A 15502-nucleotide genomic window follows, 5' to 3' on the forward strand; every position below is an offset into this window, starting at 1 on the left:
AATTTTTTTATTTTATTTTTTTAATTTAGCGGCTGTTGCTTAATGGTAGTAGACAATGTGTTAATGCTTTTTTAAATTTTAGAAATATTAAATGTAATTTTCATCTCACATCACCCATAGATGGTTTGCTTATTCTTCTTACAAGAAATAGTTTGTATAAATTATCCCTAAATAACATTTTTTACTAATTGGTGAACTTTAAAACTAATTAATTAATTAATTTCACAACATCAATAGGGTGTCAATGAAATTAGTTTGTTTGACGAAGATAAAAGCTACATATGTGTCATAAATATTGATCCCAAATAGATTCATGGTTGTAAAAAAAATTAAACAAAAACATTACAACAATTAAAGACATTACAGCTACAAAACATTACAGGAATGCTTTTGTTTAAGCTCAGAGCTTCATATACATCATACGTCTATCTTGCTGCAGTACAAAAGCAGCTATTATGAACATCCCTAGTCCAAAGAATAGAGATACAAGAGTTAAAGCTAGAAAAAGAAAGGGATAGAAGAGGAGCTGACTACTCTGTTTCCTTACTCTCTTAGATATATAAATACACACTTGATTTCCTATTTTATATAATCTGCAGCAAGTATGAAGCTTTTTTATCATCTCTTTTGGAAGTTGAGGAACTTGATGCCGTAGGCAAAGACGAGGAAGAAGCCTATGACCCAACCGATGTGAGCCACTGCAACTGCTGGTAAGAAGTCATACTCAAAACCCATGTTATCCTTAAGAAATCGCTTCAGTTGCATAGGTTCATGTCCGGGTATCCGGATGCTAACGTCTTTGTCGCCTACTTGAGAGGCCACAAGCCCGTAGAGAGTCCAGGCAATGGGAGAAGCCCAGTAGTACCATCTCCACCAGACTGGGATCAGCTGCAATGGTGGAAAGAAGTCGGTTCGTGAGGAGAAGACATTTGGGTGTTCAAGGGACTAAAGCATGAAAAAGGCCCAAGTAGAATTGGCTTACCGGCCTGGGAACCATGAAGCCAGCAAACAAGTTCCAGAAGCTCAGGAAGAAAGAGCTCACGATGGCAGCAATTTGGTGGCCCGGTGTCAATGCGACAACCATCATGCCGTACATGGTGAAGTAGACGAAGCACATTAATATGTAATAGTAGAACCACAAGGCCTTGCCAACCTTCCACTCGAATCCAATCATCGCGTAGAGAAGAAGGCTGTAGACAAAAGTCTGGATTATGACGTATACTGTCTCTATGGCCACCTGCAGAATTTAAAACATTGTGGGATTCGTTTAGTTGTGTGGCTTTGAGTCACTACATTAACAAAGGCTTTGCATTTTGTCTATCGAAATTAGTGCCCTTGGGGAACGATTTTCTCGGTTTTCAGCTTCATAAATGAGTTGCCTTTTACCTGAGCAAATGCATAAGGTAGTGGAGAATACATCCCGGCGGCTTTTTCACGGTAAAATACTGTTCTCTCAATGGCAACAATAGACTGCACAGCAGAAGCATTTGAGGCTCCAAGGAAGAGAACAGCAGCATACATTGCTCCCAAAAGATTAAGCAGATCTTGTTGTGTGTCTCTGTTCAAAGAACCTCAGTTAATATGACATACATATTCCCCAATTTCCATATGATCCAATACCTAAAAGCTCATATTTATAGGTAAAGCAAGCTGTAAGATGTTGGATATTTTCACTTTCTATTCGTCCCGCATATTGCAACCTAGACTTCAACTATTCACATATATCTGCTTTTGTGAAGCAAAGAAATTCAACAATAATTACTGCAGTTGAAAATCTTTAAAGAAAACATTAATAGTAAAAGACTTACATCTTCTGTCCTTTTTGCCAGAAAATTAAGCCAAACATCCCACCAATGGCGATTGTCATGAAGAACCGTATGGCATTGTACTGGGGGTTCCTCCAGTAGGACCAATGCTGTTTCCAGAAACAAGCTTTACATTGAGTAATGAATGGTTGAGAGTACATGGTGGGGAAGTATAGGTCCTTGGAATCAGGAGGTGGGGTACTGAGTTCTTTAATGAGCTCTTGGTTCCTCCTGAAAGAGTGTCAAGAGAAACAATGCATGAGAAATGTTTCTGATAAACGTACAAGAGATAAACAAGAAAACCAAGAATATGCTACATACAAAAGATCATATTTTACTTGGCAAAAGAAAAAAAAAAAAAAGGATCATATTTTGCTTACTGATAAAGGGACGAGTTGGCATAAACCTCAGCAAAATCGACATCCAGTTGCGCCTCAACTGAAGCAGCGCTGACCTCCAACATCCATGTGGCCGGATTATAGCCATCCTTAATCTTGGGAACCCCTGGGACTGCCTGTAGCAGATGATATATATTACTTTATACAAACTTTCTACAAGTAAAAGTTCTGCTAGTTCAAACACCTTAATTTGCTAAGCTTGTGTTTTTTTCTTTTTCATTTTGGGTAATACAAGGTTTGATTTTGGAAGTGTGAGCACAGAAAAGACACAGAATTCCACTTTGTGATTGTTAATAGCAACTGGAAACGATTTACTTACTTCAAAATATTCTACGAGTTCACAAGATTGGCGACCCAGAGGTCCTGCATAAATGACTTGACCTCCTCTCTTCATCAGAAGCAACTGCAACAAGGATAATAATTAGTTGCAACTTGCAATTTGTGTCCCGTAATCTATGGAAAATCTTAAACAGACAAACTTCAAGCATGTGCTTAGGAATTTGAGTCACACCTCATCAAAAGCTTCAAAAATGTCTATGCTTGGTTGGTGAATTGTGCACACAACAGTTCTTCCCGTGTCCACAGTATTCCTTACAGTACGCATGACAATGGCTGCAGCTCTAGCATCAAGTCCTGATGTTGGTTCATCCATAAAGATAATAGATGGATTAGCAACCAATTCTACAGCTATTGTCAGCCTCTTTCTTTGTTCTGTTGACAGCCCATCAACTCCGGGAAGGCCAACTAAAGAATTCCTTATCGGATTAAGCTCAACCAAGTCCATCACTTCTTCAACAAACATCTATGATAACAAAAGGGGGAAAAGGTCATATCAAATAACGGAAAAAGTAACTTTCAGACTTTTGGAGATCATAGGGAAATTATTATGTGATGTACCTTCCTTGTCTTTCTGTTCACGTCCGAAGAAAGACGGAGCCAAGCCGAGTATAGGAGAGATTCATAAACCGTAACATATGGTGAATGGATGTCATTCTGTTCACAGTAACCGCTAACCCGTGCAAAGGTTGCTTGGTTCTTTGGGTAACCTGAAATGCTGATACTTCCTTCAATATATCCACCAGTTTTCCTTCCAGCTAAGACATCCATCAATGTGGTCTTCCCAGCACCACTAACACCCACAAGTGCTGTCAAGACCCCTGGTCTGAAAGCACCACTAACATCTCGTAGCAATTGAAGACGATCCTCCTCAATTCCTTGGCTTTTCATTTCCTAGCAATGAAAGAGAAAAAAATAATCAACTGATTGAAGTACCTGAAATTGCTAAAAGAGTTACCATCAAGTGTATCAGATACTAAAAGGTGCAAGTAAATTTTGATATGTGCACTTGCAAGCTTGCTTACTGAACAAATATGATTGAATGATTGACTAAGCATTTAAAACCAAGTGAAAGAAATTTTTCGTTACAATATGGCATTACTTTAGTTATGTTTCACTAACTTACACAGACTGCTTCCACTACCAAAACAAAGATGAAAAGAGAATCTCAAAAAAATCATATAAGCACGAGGCGATGGACTGCATATAATTGAGAGTCTTATAGTTGGCATATTCACATAGACGCCGAAAAATGTCAAATACTAACCTAGGACAATGAATTAACTTGGAATTGAATGACTTACAGCGGGCATATCTACGTAGTAGTTGATGTGGTTGAATGCAAGTGAAAGGGGTTGGAAGGGCAAAACCATTCCCCTTCTTGGAGCATGATCAGCAGCCCCAACAATAGAGTTGGCAGTCTGTGAAGCATTTCTCACTGCCATATCAATACCTGTAATCAGTGCAAGGTTTAGTGACTAATGTCAGAATACAACATTGTTTACATAACAGACTTCAACTCATGTCAAATGAAATGCAAGACAGAAAAGAAAGGAGATGGGCGTACATACTTCTTCAACAACATAAAGAAATGGATTTAAATTGCATGATATTTGTAGAAGCAGTACATAGGGACTTGTTAGCTTAACTAGAAGCATACTGAATGGAAGAAGTAACCAAGTAAATATCAACAAGAGGCCAAGGTAAAGGTTCAAACCTTCTCTAGACGTCGTTTTGTTCTTTTCTTCATCTTCTTCCAGGACTACAGCTTTTGTGTCACCCAGAGCTGAGTAAAGCATCCAGAAATAGGGTCAATGTTGTAGTTAAACCTTTTTAGAAATATTCTCTAGTTCAAGTGAAAATCCAAACTAAATTGCTAGTGAGATAACTTACGGTTCAAGAAAGTCAATGCCGCAATAAATAAAATGTTGAAGAGAAGAGAAAACCCCATGAGTGCAGCAATACAAACCCAATACATGTATTCATCTGTAAAGAAGCTTCTGGAGTCGAGAAGGGTTTTCCCAAGAGTAGTGTTTTGTTTAGTTGTAGGGTCTGCAACCATCTGCATTAAAGAAAAATTTTGATTAGATGAGAATACTGGTGAACTGCACTTACAAATCAAGAAATAAGTAAATAACATTTGGGTCAAAATGAAAGCTGAACTTACAGTATTCCATCTTTTGTCCAAAAATTCATTCATAACTATTGCATTCTGCCCATACATCATTGGAGATATGTAATAGCCCCATATCATAAATGGTTCAATGTCCTCTGTGGAAGAAATAAATGGTTATGTCAAGACTATGTAAAATAGGAAAACCATAGGAAAAGAATCCACAACTTTTGGGGCAAATGTGAGGCTACAACCTACAATGAGGTGTACCAAAGTGGAAAACCAAAAGGAAATTAAAAACTCAGTCTAATTACAATCACAGTACAAAAAGTGAAAATATAAACCAGCAGCTTACTTTTGGCAACAATAAATCCTCCAAGCACAAAAACCAATAGTAAAGTCAAGCTTCCTAAGGTGTTCGCGACAACCTGTGTTCTCCCAAGTGCAGCAATAAAGCGAAAGAGGGACAGAGCCACCTGATGTGTGCCGAAGAATGCCAAAAACTGCTTAAAAAACCTGATAGAGATGGATATTTGTCAGTCCAACAAACCATGTGTACAGGAAATTCTTTAATGCCAGTGACCACTCAATGCTTATCAGGGCAATAAGTTTCTAACACATAATTTAAGCATGTTAATATGCAAAGCCAAGCAGACCTAAACCAGTCTTACCTGCTTGCAGATGGAGCAAACCCTATTGTGTAATATGTAAGAATTATCCATATTGCTGATTCTGCGAGCGAGAGGGGTATCCTGAGGGCCCAAATTGGCAAGCCAAAAGCCCATGCAGGATAGAATAGGAAATCCCTCTGTTTATAGAAGACAGGAAGCCTGAAAACAGTCATTGCCAGCTCTGCCATCCCATTGAACATCACATTAATAAGACTGAAGAAAAGAGCACCAAAAAATTTTCCTCCATCTTGCTCAGTTTTAGTATTCATTTCAGTCCTCAAAAACACGGTAAAGGCTATGATTGACATGATTGTTATCTGGGTAGTCTTGAAGATGTATACAAAAGAGTTCCGCTTCATAAGCAGCCACTCTCTGTCAAAGCATGCCTTAAACAGTTCCCTTTTGGAGATACCATACTTTTCTGTCACCAATGCAGCTGGGTGCATTCTGGATCTGTCAAAAGGAACATGAAGATCTGCGGCTACCTGTTGGCCAATGTGGAAGGAGTTGAAGGCCTCTGCAAATTCAGCAACTGAGACATATCTGTAAGGTTGGTTCTTCCTAAACCAATATTGTTCTTGGTCCTTCTTTGAAGTGACTTCCTGAAGAAAATCTGCAACTCCTTTCCTGTCTGGGCATTTGAAACCCATGAACTCAAAGAACTCAAGGACATTGTCTCGCGGACCTTGGTACACAACCTGACTGTCTGAAAGTAGGATGATGTCATCAAAAAGATCGTAAGTCTCTGGGGCTGGCTGCAGAAGAGAGATTATCATAGTGACATCCATTATATGGACCATTTGCCTCATATACTTGACTATCTGAAAAGTAGTGGAACTGTCCAATCCCGTTGATATTTCATCCATAAAGAGAGCTTTTGCTGGTCCAACCAACATCTCTCCTGCATCCCAGATAAAGGCGTTAGACTGATGGGAGAGATGGAAGAGATAGAATAGATAAATGATCATAAGGAGGCAAGCAAGAAAGAATTATCCCAAAACAGATTTTGGATTAAGCTACTTTAATTTTCAGAATGGCCAGTCATATATTATGTCAAACGTATTCACCAGCAATTAACAAAAATTGATCTGCTTGATAGATTTTGTCACTTCATACAAAAAAGTATTTGCTGCACAAACTATCAGGAATCTAACATAAATGGAACATTAACTATTTTAAGTCAGCTATTTATACTGGCAGATAAAAAGCTAAAAAGAGTTTCTGAAAATTAAGGGCAGATGCTTTAGCATATATAGATAGATGAGCAATCATTCAGTAACATGATTGAATCAACTCTGTAGGTCATATGGATGTGAGCATAGCAAAACATTGACAGGATCCCAACTGATTCCATTAGAAGTGAAAATAGGTTTTATAAGTGGAGATGTTTGTAATAAAGGCAACCATTATTGCAACTAGTGACTTCAGGGTACAAATATTCATGAATGCAAGTATACATAGGGTCTTGTGTAGATTAATTAGAAACCATAAATTAGACTATTAAGAAAAAGTTTAAGACAATGTTGAGGTGTCTTTCTTCGAGATCTCTAACAGATGGGTTAAGTAATTTTACAACACACAGTCAGCAGTAGTAAACTACACGATCATTAACCAGTAATAACTGTTTCCTTCTCATATCCTTGAAAGCATACCAGTAGTCACACGCTTCTTTTGTCCACCAGATATACCCCTTCTCATGTCATCGCCAACCATAATATCCGCACAAATATCCAATCCAAGTATCTGCCGTAAGTTTGTAAACAGTAAGTTTGTGATATTCCTAAAAGGAGGAATGACTCTTGATACAGTAAAAATATTAGTAACAGCTTCAAAATTAAGCAGCGAACCTTGAGTACATAATCTGTAACCAAACTGGTTTCTTGGCCTGCCACTGCTGTGGCCTTCATAAATGCATCGATTTCAGGATCTGGCTTAATTCCTGCCTGTTTTTCTCTTCTTGATAGCTCCACCAACATCTCATATCTTGTGCCAACCCCCAAACAGCGTCCTGAGAAATCGAAGGTCTCTCTTACTGTCATCTCTCCATAGTGAAGATCATGCTGACTAATATAAGCACAAGTCCTCTGAGGAATGAACTCATTCATCTCATGACCACAATAGGTGACCTTTCCAGATACCTGTTCGGAACTCCAAGTCATCCATGGGCAGAAAAGCATAGAAGGGGTAACTCATAAAGGCTAACAATTAACTAACTGAGTATTGTTAGGGAGCAAAAAACAAACCCTGAGATCCCGATCAAGCTTCCCAGCAAGTCCCAGCAAGAATGTTGTTTTCCCGGAACCCGGTGGACCTAAAAGCAGTGTCATCCTGAAAATCATGTAATTAGTAATCTACAGAATGAAAACAGTCGTAGAACACAAATAAACACAAGCTACTTCAAGAAAACTCAAAAAACCACCCGGTCTCATAACTGCTTCAATGGTAATTGGAATCTCAAATTTCAAAAGTGCCATGGGAAACAATAGATTTTTTAAGACATTTTTCTGTACCTTGATGGTTTCACTATACCGCTTACGTCTTTAAGTATCTTGACATTTCTCCTCTTAGAAGGAGCAAGCCCAATTACTCCAAGAACACTCTGTATCATTCACGACAGGCAAAAACAGTGTCAGTGAAACATCTTAGAAAGACTTTCTCTGTAAATTACAAATAGCAAAGAAGAAAAACTACCTCAATGGTGTTGAGGGTGGCATTAAGCAGCGTGGGAATTGCTCTGCTTCCAACATAGACATCCCCTTCTACTGACAAATGCTCGTAGCGGACTTCAATCTTCGGGATCTCAATTCCCACCCTGAATTAAAGAAATCATCAAAGTCAATCGAAGATAAACACCGAAGTGCAGATTCCATTTATTTTTAATTTCTATACGCAGACACCTGTGATTTCAGAAATTATTTTTAAAAGCAAATTTATTTAATTTTTAAAAAGCTTATTTCAAAAACAGAAATCATATCAAACTAAATTAAAGTATTTCCAAGACTTGAAGACTGTTTTCATACTCTGTGTGTGTGTGTGTGTGTGTGTGTGTGTGAGAGAGAGAGAGAGAGAGAGAGAGAGTCTTGACCTATCAGTTCTGTCCCTGAGTCTTCTCAAGAACCTTTCATTATCATCTTCAACAACCTTGAGAATGCTCTCCATCAACTGCTTCTTATCCTGCATCCCCAAATTCGTCACATCCACCTCATCCCTCACCAGTCTTCCATTCTCAAGCACCTTCGTCAGCATCCCTTTCCTCAACCTGTCGTATGTCGGCAGCCTCTCGATCGCCGCCCATCGAAGCTCCTCCTCGTCATCCGGCCTCCCACTCCGGCTGAAGACGTCCGGCGGCGCCTGCCACGCCTCCCTCAGGCTAGCAGACGCCCAGCTCCTCCGGCTCCCCCTACTCCCACTGCCTCCGTGAAAACTCGGCCGACTACTCATCGATCTCGCCAGATCGTCTCCGGCCAACGCGGCTGCCATTTCGAATCCTCCTCTTCAAACCGACTCTCTTTCCAATACTCCGGTCGCCGGATTATTCCAAAATCCGAATACTGTTGATCTCTCCACCGATTCCAAAGCAGAGAACTATATCTACGTGCCTATGTATATGTATATGTACTTGTGAGTGAGCTACTTCTCACAGCCGGCGAGCTGCCGGCGGCTGCGAGAAGTGAAGATCGAGAGAGAGAGTTGGCGTTGAAGAGAGAGAAGGTCGAGAAAGGAGTAGAGAGGGGTCTGGCTTTTATAGGGCTGTGAAGAGTGGGAAAATGCTTTATTTATAGTCAAAGACACAGAAAATCATTAGTCAAGAGCCCGCTTTGGCTGGCTTAGATTAGATGTATTGGCAGTTGTTGACATTTCAGTTTCCCATTTAAATTTAGAAAAAAAAATAGAAACTTCTTTTTCCAACTGGCATGAGCAAAGCAAAATCCCATATCTGCGTCTCGCCTCGCCTGATTTCTAGAAGGCGTCTATTGCGTCATACAAAATTATTTTCAATTTACCGTATTTTACAAAACTAATAATCTAAAGAGCTCTAAAAGTTATTTTCTCTTACGCAAACGTTGACATGAGACTGACGTCTAGAAGGGAGGAAGTGAATATTAAAATCACTTTGGATTCTAGCGTTATATTTGTTTTCCTAATGATTTCAGGTCTTATTTTTATATTATTATTAAGCTATTAAATTAATTTAAAGTTGGCAAATTTTTAATTTGGTCAATCAATTAAATAATTCCATTTTGGCAACTAAAAATTCTCACTGCCACATTCAACGTATTTTTTTTTTGGTTGATTGTTTTGCTTGCCGGTTTGGTGTTGCAGTGGAGAGGAGTAATGCCAGGGGCCCACATCGCGTGTCTAGGGATAGCTTTACTAATCTGTTATTAATAATCATTTGCAGTCTCAGACTATCATTTCTACAGTGCCGGATTGATTTTGTTGATTAATCATTCGGGTTGATGCGATAAACAAAAGTTTAGTTGCAAGACACCATATAATAAGATATTATCTATATAAGTATTCCATAAATGTGTCATGTCACGTGAGGAGAATAAAACTTTCACTGCATATATATAATATTAATATGATAGATATATGTATATATTATAATATTATAGCTTTCTACTAAATTAACACCCTTAATGATGCTTTCTAACAGATTATTCCTAATTTCGTAATGCTTTGAATGAGCATCTAAATGCGTGTGACAAAGGGAAAGTGTAAAAGCGTAAAAGCAGTATAATCACGTGGTAGAATCAGAATATTTAAATAAAATGAGGTTGTTACATTACATCCATGCTCAAGTTTAAAGCAACCAGTGCCCCCCGCCCCCGTGACCATCCCGCCGGTTGGACTCCTTTTCGGGCAGAAAACGACGCCGTTGCGGGGAGCATTTCGAGAAGGCGGATACCGTACGGTTTTATGGTCAGCGTCCCACCGAATTTTTTCCCCGACATCTAGAAGCCTTTTTCTTTCTTAGACAAGATATTTTTAGAAAAATCTTTTTATTAATTTATTTTATTTCTCCACGAAGGACGCAACTAAACCTCGGGGATACGGATCAGTCCCACACGCGGCGCCCCCCAGTCCGCACCTACTAGCCGTAGCCGTACGGCTCTTTTAGAAAAACAAAATACCAGTAAACTAGTTTTTATTAACCTCACCGTTGGATTATTGGTTAAGTAAGTATATTCTTTTTATATTAATACATTAAATTTCTTTGAGCATAAGCTTGTCACTTTTTAGTTTGAATACTTAATTTTTAGTCAGTTTAGATTAATTACTTTAGACAAGTAGGTTTTCAATTGAAAATTTGGCAGATATACTTGAACCAAAAAACACGAAACTTTGACGGATATATATATGCCAAGGAGGGCGAAGAATATTCAGTATTGCCTGCATCAAGAGAAAGGATGGTAGCATTTGATTGGGTAGCTAAGTTTGGTGCCTGCTTGCTCTGTGATTGTAAATGTGTACATAATAATATGATAATGGTACTTTAAGAAGAAAAGTACAATTTCTTTTATTTAAAAAACTCCCCAACCACCCCATATGGCCCATAACTTGAAGAGAGTCAGAAGCCAAGACTGACCCTGTCAAACATCAAAATAACTAAAATAATAATAATCACGATCCACTCGTTTGTTGTGTGTGTACATACATATATATATATATATTATTTTTATATTGTCTTTTATATAATTTCTACTTTTTTATGAAAATCATTTTTAAAAATTATTTAAGAAGAGGAAAATGTCAACAAAAAAAAAAAAAAAAGCTCAGAGGCCTTTCTCTGCAGAATTATTCCCGAGAGACCTTCCTAAAAATCCCTTTTGATTTTAAGAATGTGTCAAATTCATTTTTATTTTGATACTCGAAATAAATTATTTTAAAGATATAAGTATTTATTTATTTATCAATTTCAAGTTTTATTTATGAGATTATTTTTTTAATTGGGATAAACACAAACTCAACTCAAACTATAATCTTCTTTTGAGCAACGATGATCGAAATTCATCTACAATTAAGTTCAAAATTTATTAGCCCTTTACTAAGAAAATAAAAACTCATAAACTTTCTTTGTCACTGTTTAAACTTTGACTCTAGTTGGAGTAGCCCTGAAGGTGAAGGCGGCAAACACCCACATTTTTTGTTTGCTGGACAAACCACAATAATAAAAAGAGTAAAACTAATTATTATTTTTAGAATAGTGATTAAATTTTAATAAATCTATTTTATTATATTACTTTTAGTTTTAAAATAATAAAATTATTTTACAATTAAAAAAATATTTTATTTAAAAATAAAATACATTTATTATCACTTAATATTATTAAAAAAACACAAGGAGAAGCAGTCTGGTCATTTCCTGGCTTTGCTCTACCTGCCAAAAGCATTTAAGTCCTTCACAGTACACATTAATTCATTCCAAACTGTTTCTCAACGCGCACATACCATTTCTTCTACCCTTTTCTTGGACATTTCATGACGATTGTACCTTGTGACCTAACACTTTTTGGGGCTAAGCAAAAAAAAAGAAAAAAAGCAACACATTGTGTCCTAATCACTCAAATTCCATTTTTTAGGCTAACCAAATGAAAAAATATATCATTGTAACAATTTTTTTAAATAAAATTGCCCCGAGAACAATATGTTAAAGCCTGCTAGTTTTAAAAAGTTAAATTTTGTTATGTATAAAAAATTACAAAAATTATCCACATACCTAGAATGATCGTCTGCGCAGCCCACCATGCTCGTGCTCTTAATTACCCAAAAGGAGATTAATCGTGGAATGTGACTTAAATTTGATTAAAATAAGTTAATTTTAGTATTATTTATTTATTTTGGTTAAAATTAATCTTCTTAAATAAAATTGAATTTGATTGTGAATAAAAGGTAGGATAAGTATTATAACTTAGAGTGTGTTTGATTACACACATTTATCATAGAAAATATATAATGATTACATATTTTCTATGGAAAACAATCAAACACTTTTAATTTTTTTATGAAAAAATGTGTATGATATAAACATTTAAATTTTTTTCCATGGAATTCATTTTTCAAGGGGTGGGATGGTTTTTGTTTTTTAGCCAATATTACTTAGAATTAAATTATAGGTAATGCAATTAAACACACTTTTAATGTAATTGGAGTTATTATTTATAAATAAATAAATTTAATTTAGTCGTAGATAGACCACACTTGAAATATGTGAAATAATATAACAAAATTATTACTAGTATCATGTCATGATTTGATAACATGACTTCTTTAGGTTAACCAACTTGATAACTGCTTTGCAATCTAACCACTACTACAATCTTAATATTTTATGGTCATGTTTGTTCGTTATGGTTGTTGGGTTATATTATGGTTTACGTTAAATTATTTGTTATTGTATTGTATGTTTTATTGAATTATACTGTAAAAGTAAAAAAAAAAAAAATTTATTATTTACGTCAAATAATATAAAATTTATCCGATAACGGCGCAGCCCCACCCCCACACACGACCCCCTACATGCCTACGTCACATAACCCATGAAAGAAATGTTTAGCAATTAAATAATATAATGTGCTTAACAGAGATCTTTTTGAAAATTAAAAATATATATTATATTTAAAAACATAATAAATCACTTTAACTACGACCATAAGCCAACTTACTTTTCTAATCACGTACGAGTCTAATTTAATTTTTTTTTTTTTTTAAATAGTGCTGTCAAAGTATCACCCACAATGATAATTCAACGAGTTATCTATTAAATAAATTTAGAGTGATAAAATTTAAAATAGTGACATGATTTTGATATAAAATTTAATTAATTAATTTTTAAAAATTGTTATGACATCACTCAAAACTAATACCCATGTATGCATGGTCTAATAAGTTGAAAAGGCCGGTAAAATTACACTAAGACTAAATGATGATTTTACGTAGCACCATGAATATGTCAACAACTAATGACTAATTAACAGCTTACAAAGTCAAATTAGAGATTGAGGGCTAGATCATCAACCCGTACGTCAATCAATTTTGAAGTCCCAAGTGACACAAGTTGAACGAGATACATGAACAACTGAGAAATCCACGCGTAACACGGTTTTGACGAGATGACATGAGACCTTTAAATATAATATTATATAAAAGAGTTGACAGGTTGATAGTTAAAAATAATCATTTTTTGTATTTAGAATATAATTTTTAGAAACAAAAATAAAAAATACCTTTAAATATAATATTATGTATTTTTAAATCATTTAATATATTTCTCTCATATGTTTTGCTATAACTTTATCACTCGTTATACATATATTTATAAGAGCAACTCAAAAGAGAACTGTCATTTTGAGATGCTAAATCACTCATTTGTAACTTTAAACAGTATTATGATATTCCTGAATTATAAATCTGCTCTAATGACAAATGTGAAAATAGGAATGTCATTTTAATATTTTTATTAAAAATATAATTAAACCTAATGATTATATTTGAACGGATATAATTTTCATAACGGTCGAGCATTTGTGGGAACGACATGGTGAAGAATAATTTTCTTAATTTCAATTTCAAGTTGTATTTTCAATTTTACAAGTATTTTCATAGCAATCAAACTTAATACATAGTTTTTCATAAATAATAGCAACATAATAAATAATGACTAAAAATTAAAATCCTGTTTTTTCATAATCTATAACTTCTGGTTATTCTAATATGTTGCAGAAATTAGGCCCATGCCATTAGTGTCAGTTTTCATAATTTTCATTTTATTATGCATTTCTTCAACTTCTACCTGACTTTTTTCAATTTATAACTGCATTTCTTCAATTTTTAACTGTCTACGATATTGTTCCAATGTTATCTCCTGTTGAGCAAATATTTTCTCATATCGCTCAACTTTTTGTCGTTCCACTTTCATTCTTTAATTGCAGTGGTGATGATCTAATATATCTTCAGCCTCATTTTTCTTCTTTTTGTTTTTAAGTTGTTTCTTCGAACCTTTTCTGCCCAATGGCCTATTGAGGTTGAGAGTGAACGAGGGTTCAGTGTCATCCCCTAAATGTGGAGTTTAATAGTAAGATTTAACATGATTTAATTCTGTAAGACTACTAGTTGAATGTGTTTTTGCTCTCTTATTGCTAGTGAGATTATCAGTCAATTTTCGCTCCATTTTCAATATATTCCAACAATACTCGTATTAAAATGGCCTTCTAATGATCTTAGCAAACATTTCTTTTACTTCGTCAACATGAAAAATATATGAAATAATTCAGTCAATATTTCAAATATCAAATCATAGTAGTGTTTATCTTAAAAAGCTCAATCATTACATTATTTTGCTCGGTGTGTCCACTTTGTTGCAGTATTTCAATTTGATTATAAAAACTGACAAATTTGTTATATTTTGCATTTATATTAGTCCAACGACTTTTAACAAAACCTTGCGAACACTCTTCTTGATTGCCTTCATAAAGTTATAAGTATTTCAATATTCTTTGCCAGAAAATACCTTGTTGTTCATTTCCAGTAATTATATCTTTACTTGTGTTAAGCCACACAGACATAATTAATTTATCTTATTTTTTAAAGGAGTTCTTTGTCCTTTGCTATTTTCTCACTTTTTGAACGACTTCATTTTGTACTGACGTCAATATTGCAGGATTGGTCTGCATGGCATCATCATATAAATTGACATCGCTCATAAGCAAATCACTGAAAGAACCGTCAAATTGCGAATTCATTTACAAAAAACAAAAATTATAATCAATTTAAAGAATGAGTATTAAATAATCAATTAAAAAATAAATAAAATCACCCTTAATTAACAAATTTTAAAAATTAAAAATTAAATCAAAATAGAAAATTCAAATTAAATTATAAAAATTAATTTAATTAAAAAATAAATTTAAATTCTAAATAACAATGAACTAAAATAGAAAAAATTCTTCAATTATAAAAATTAGCTAAATAAATACATTCACCTTAAATTAATAGAAATATATAAATAAATAAATAAACTAAATTTAAAACATTCAATTTAAATTACAAAAATTAATTTAATTTTAAGATTCAATTTAAATTTTAACAATTAACTAAAATAAGAATATTTATTTCAAATTAAAATCAATTATATATATAGGCAAAGCAAATGATCCCGTCTCTTTCTCCTTTCCT

At 34.9% G+C, this 15502-nt stretch overlaps 1 protein-coding gene across 1 annotated transcript; it reads right to left on the bottom strand.

Moving 5' to 3' along the window:
- Positions 1-342: 342 nt before the first annotated feature.
- Positions 343-9063, bottom strand: LOC127790201 (pleiotropic drug resistance protein 2-like). Its single transcript, XM_052319501.1, has 20 exons — positions 8409-9063; positions 8015-8135; positions 7834-7922; positions 7567-7651; positions 7171-7461; positions 6976-7066; positions 5324-6224; positions 5008-5168; positions 4707-4810; positions 4433-4601; positions 4257-4325; positions 3844-3992; positions 3101-3433; positions 2715-3005; positions 2523-2606; positions 2186-2319; positions 1809-2036; positions 1387-1558; positions 983-1237; positions 343-888 (listed from the first exon to the last, which is right to left on the bottom strand). The coding sequence occupies exons 1-20, from the start codon at positions 8801-8803 to the stop codon at positions 619-621; spliced, it is 4392 nt and encodes a 1463-aa protein (XP_052175461.1). The 5' UTR covers positions 8804-9063; the 3' UTR covers positions 343-618.
- Between the last annotated feature and the right edge of the window lie 6439 nt (positions 9064-15502).

The sequence above is a fragment of the Diospyros lotus genome, chromosome 14 (genome assembly GCF_014633365.1).
Source record: "Diospyros lotus cultivar Yz01 chromosome 14, ASM1463336v1, whole genome shotgun sequence".
Classification (NCBI taxonomy): Eukaryota; Viridiplantae; Streptophyta; class Magnoliopsida; order Ericales; family Ebenaceae; genus Diospyros; species Diospyros lotus.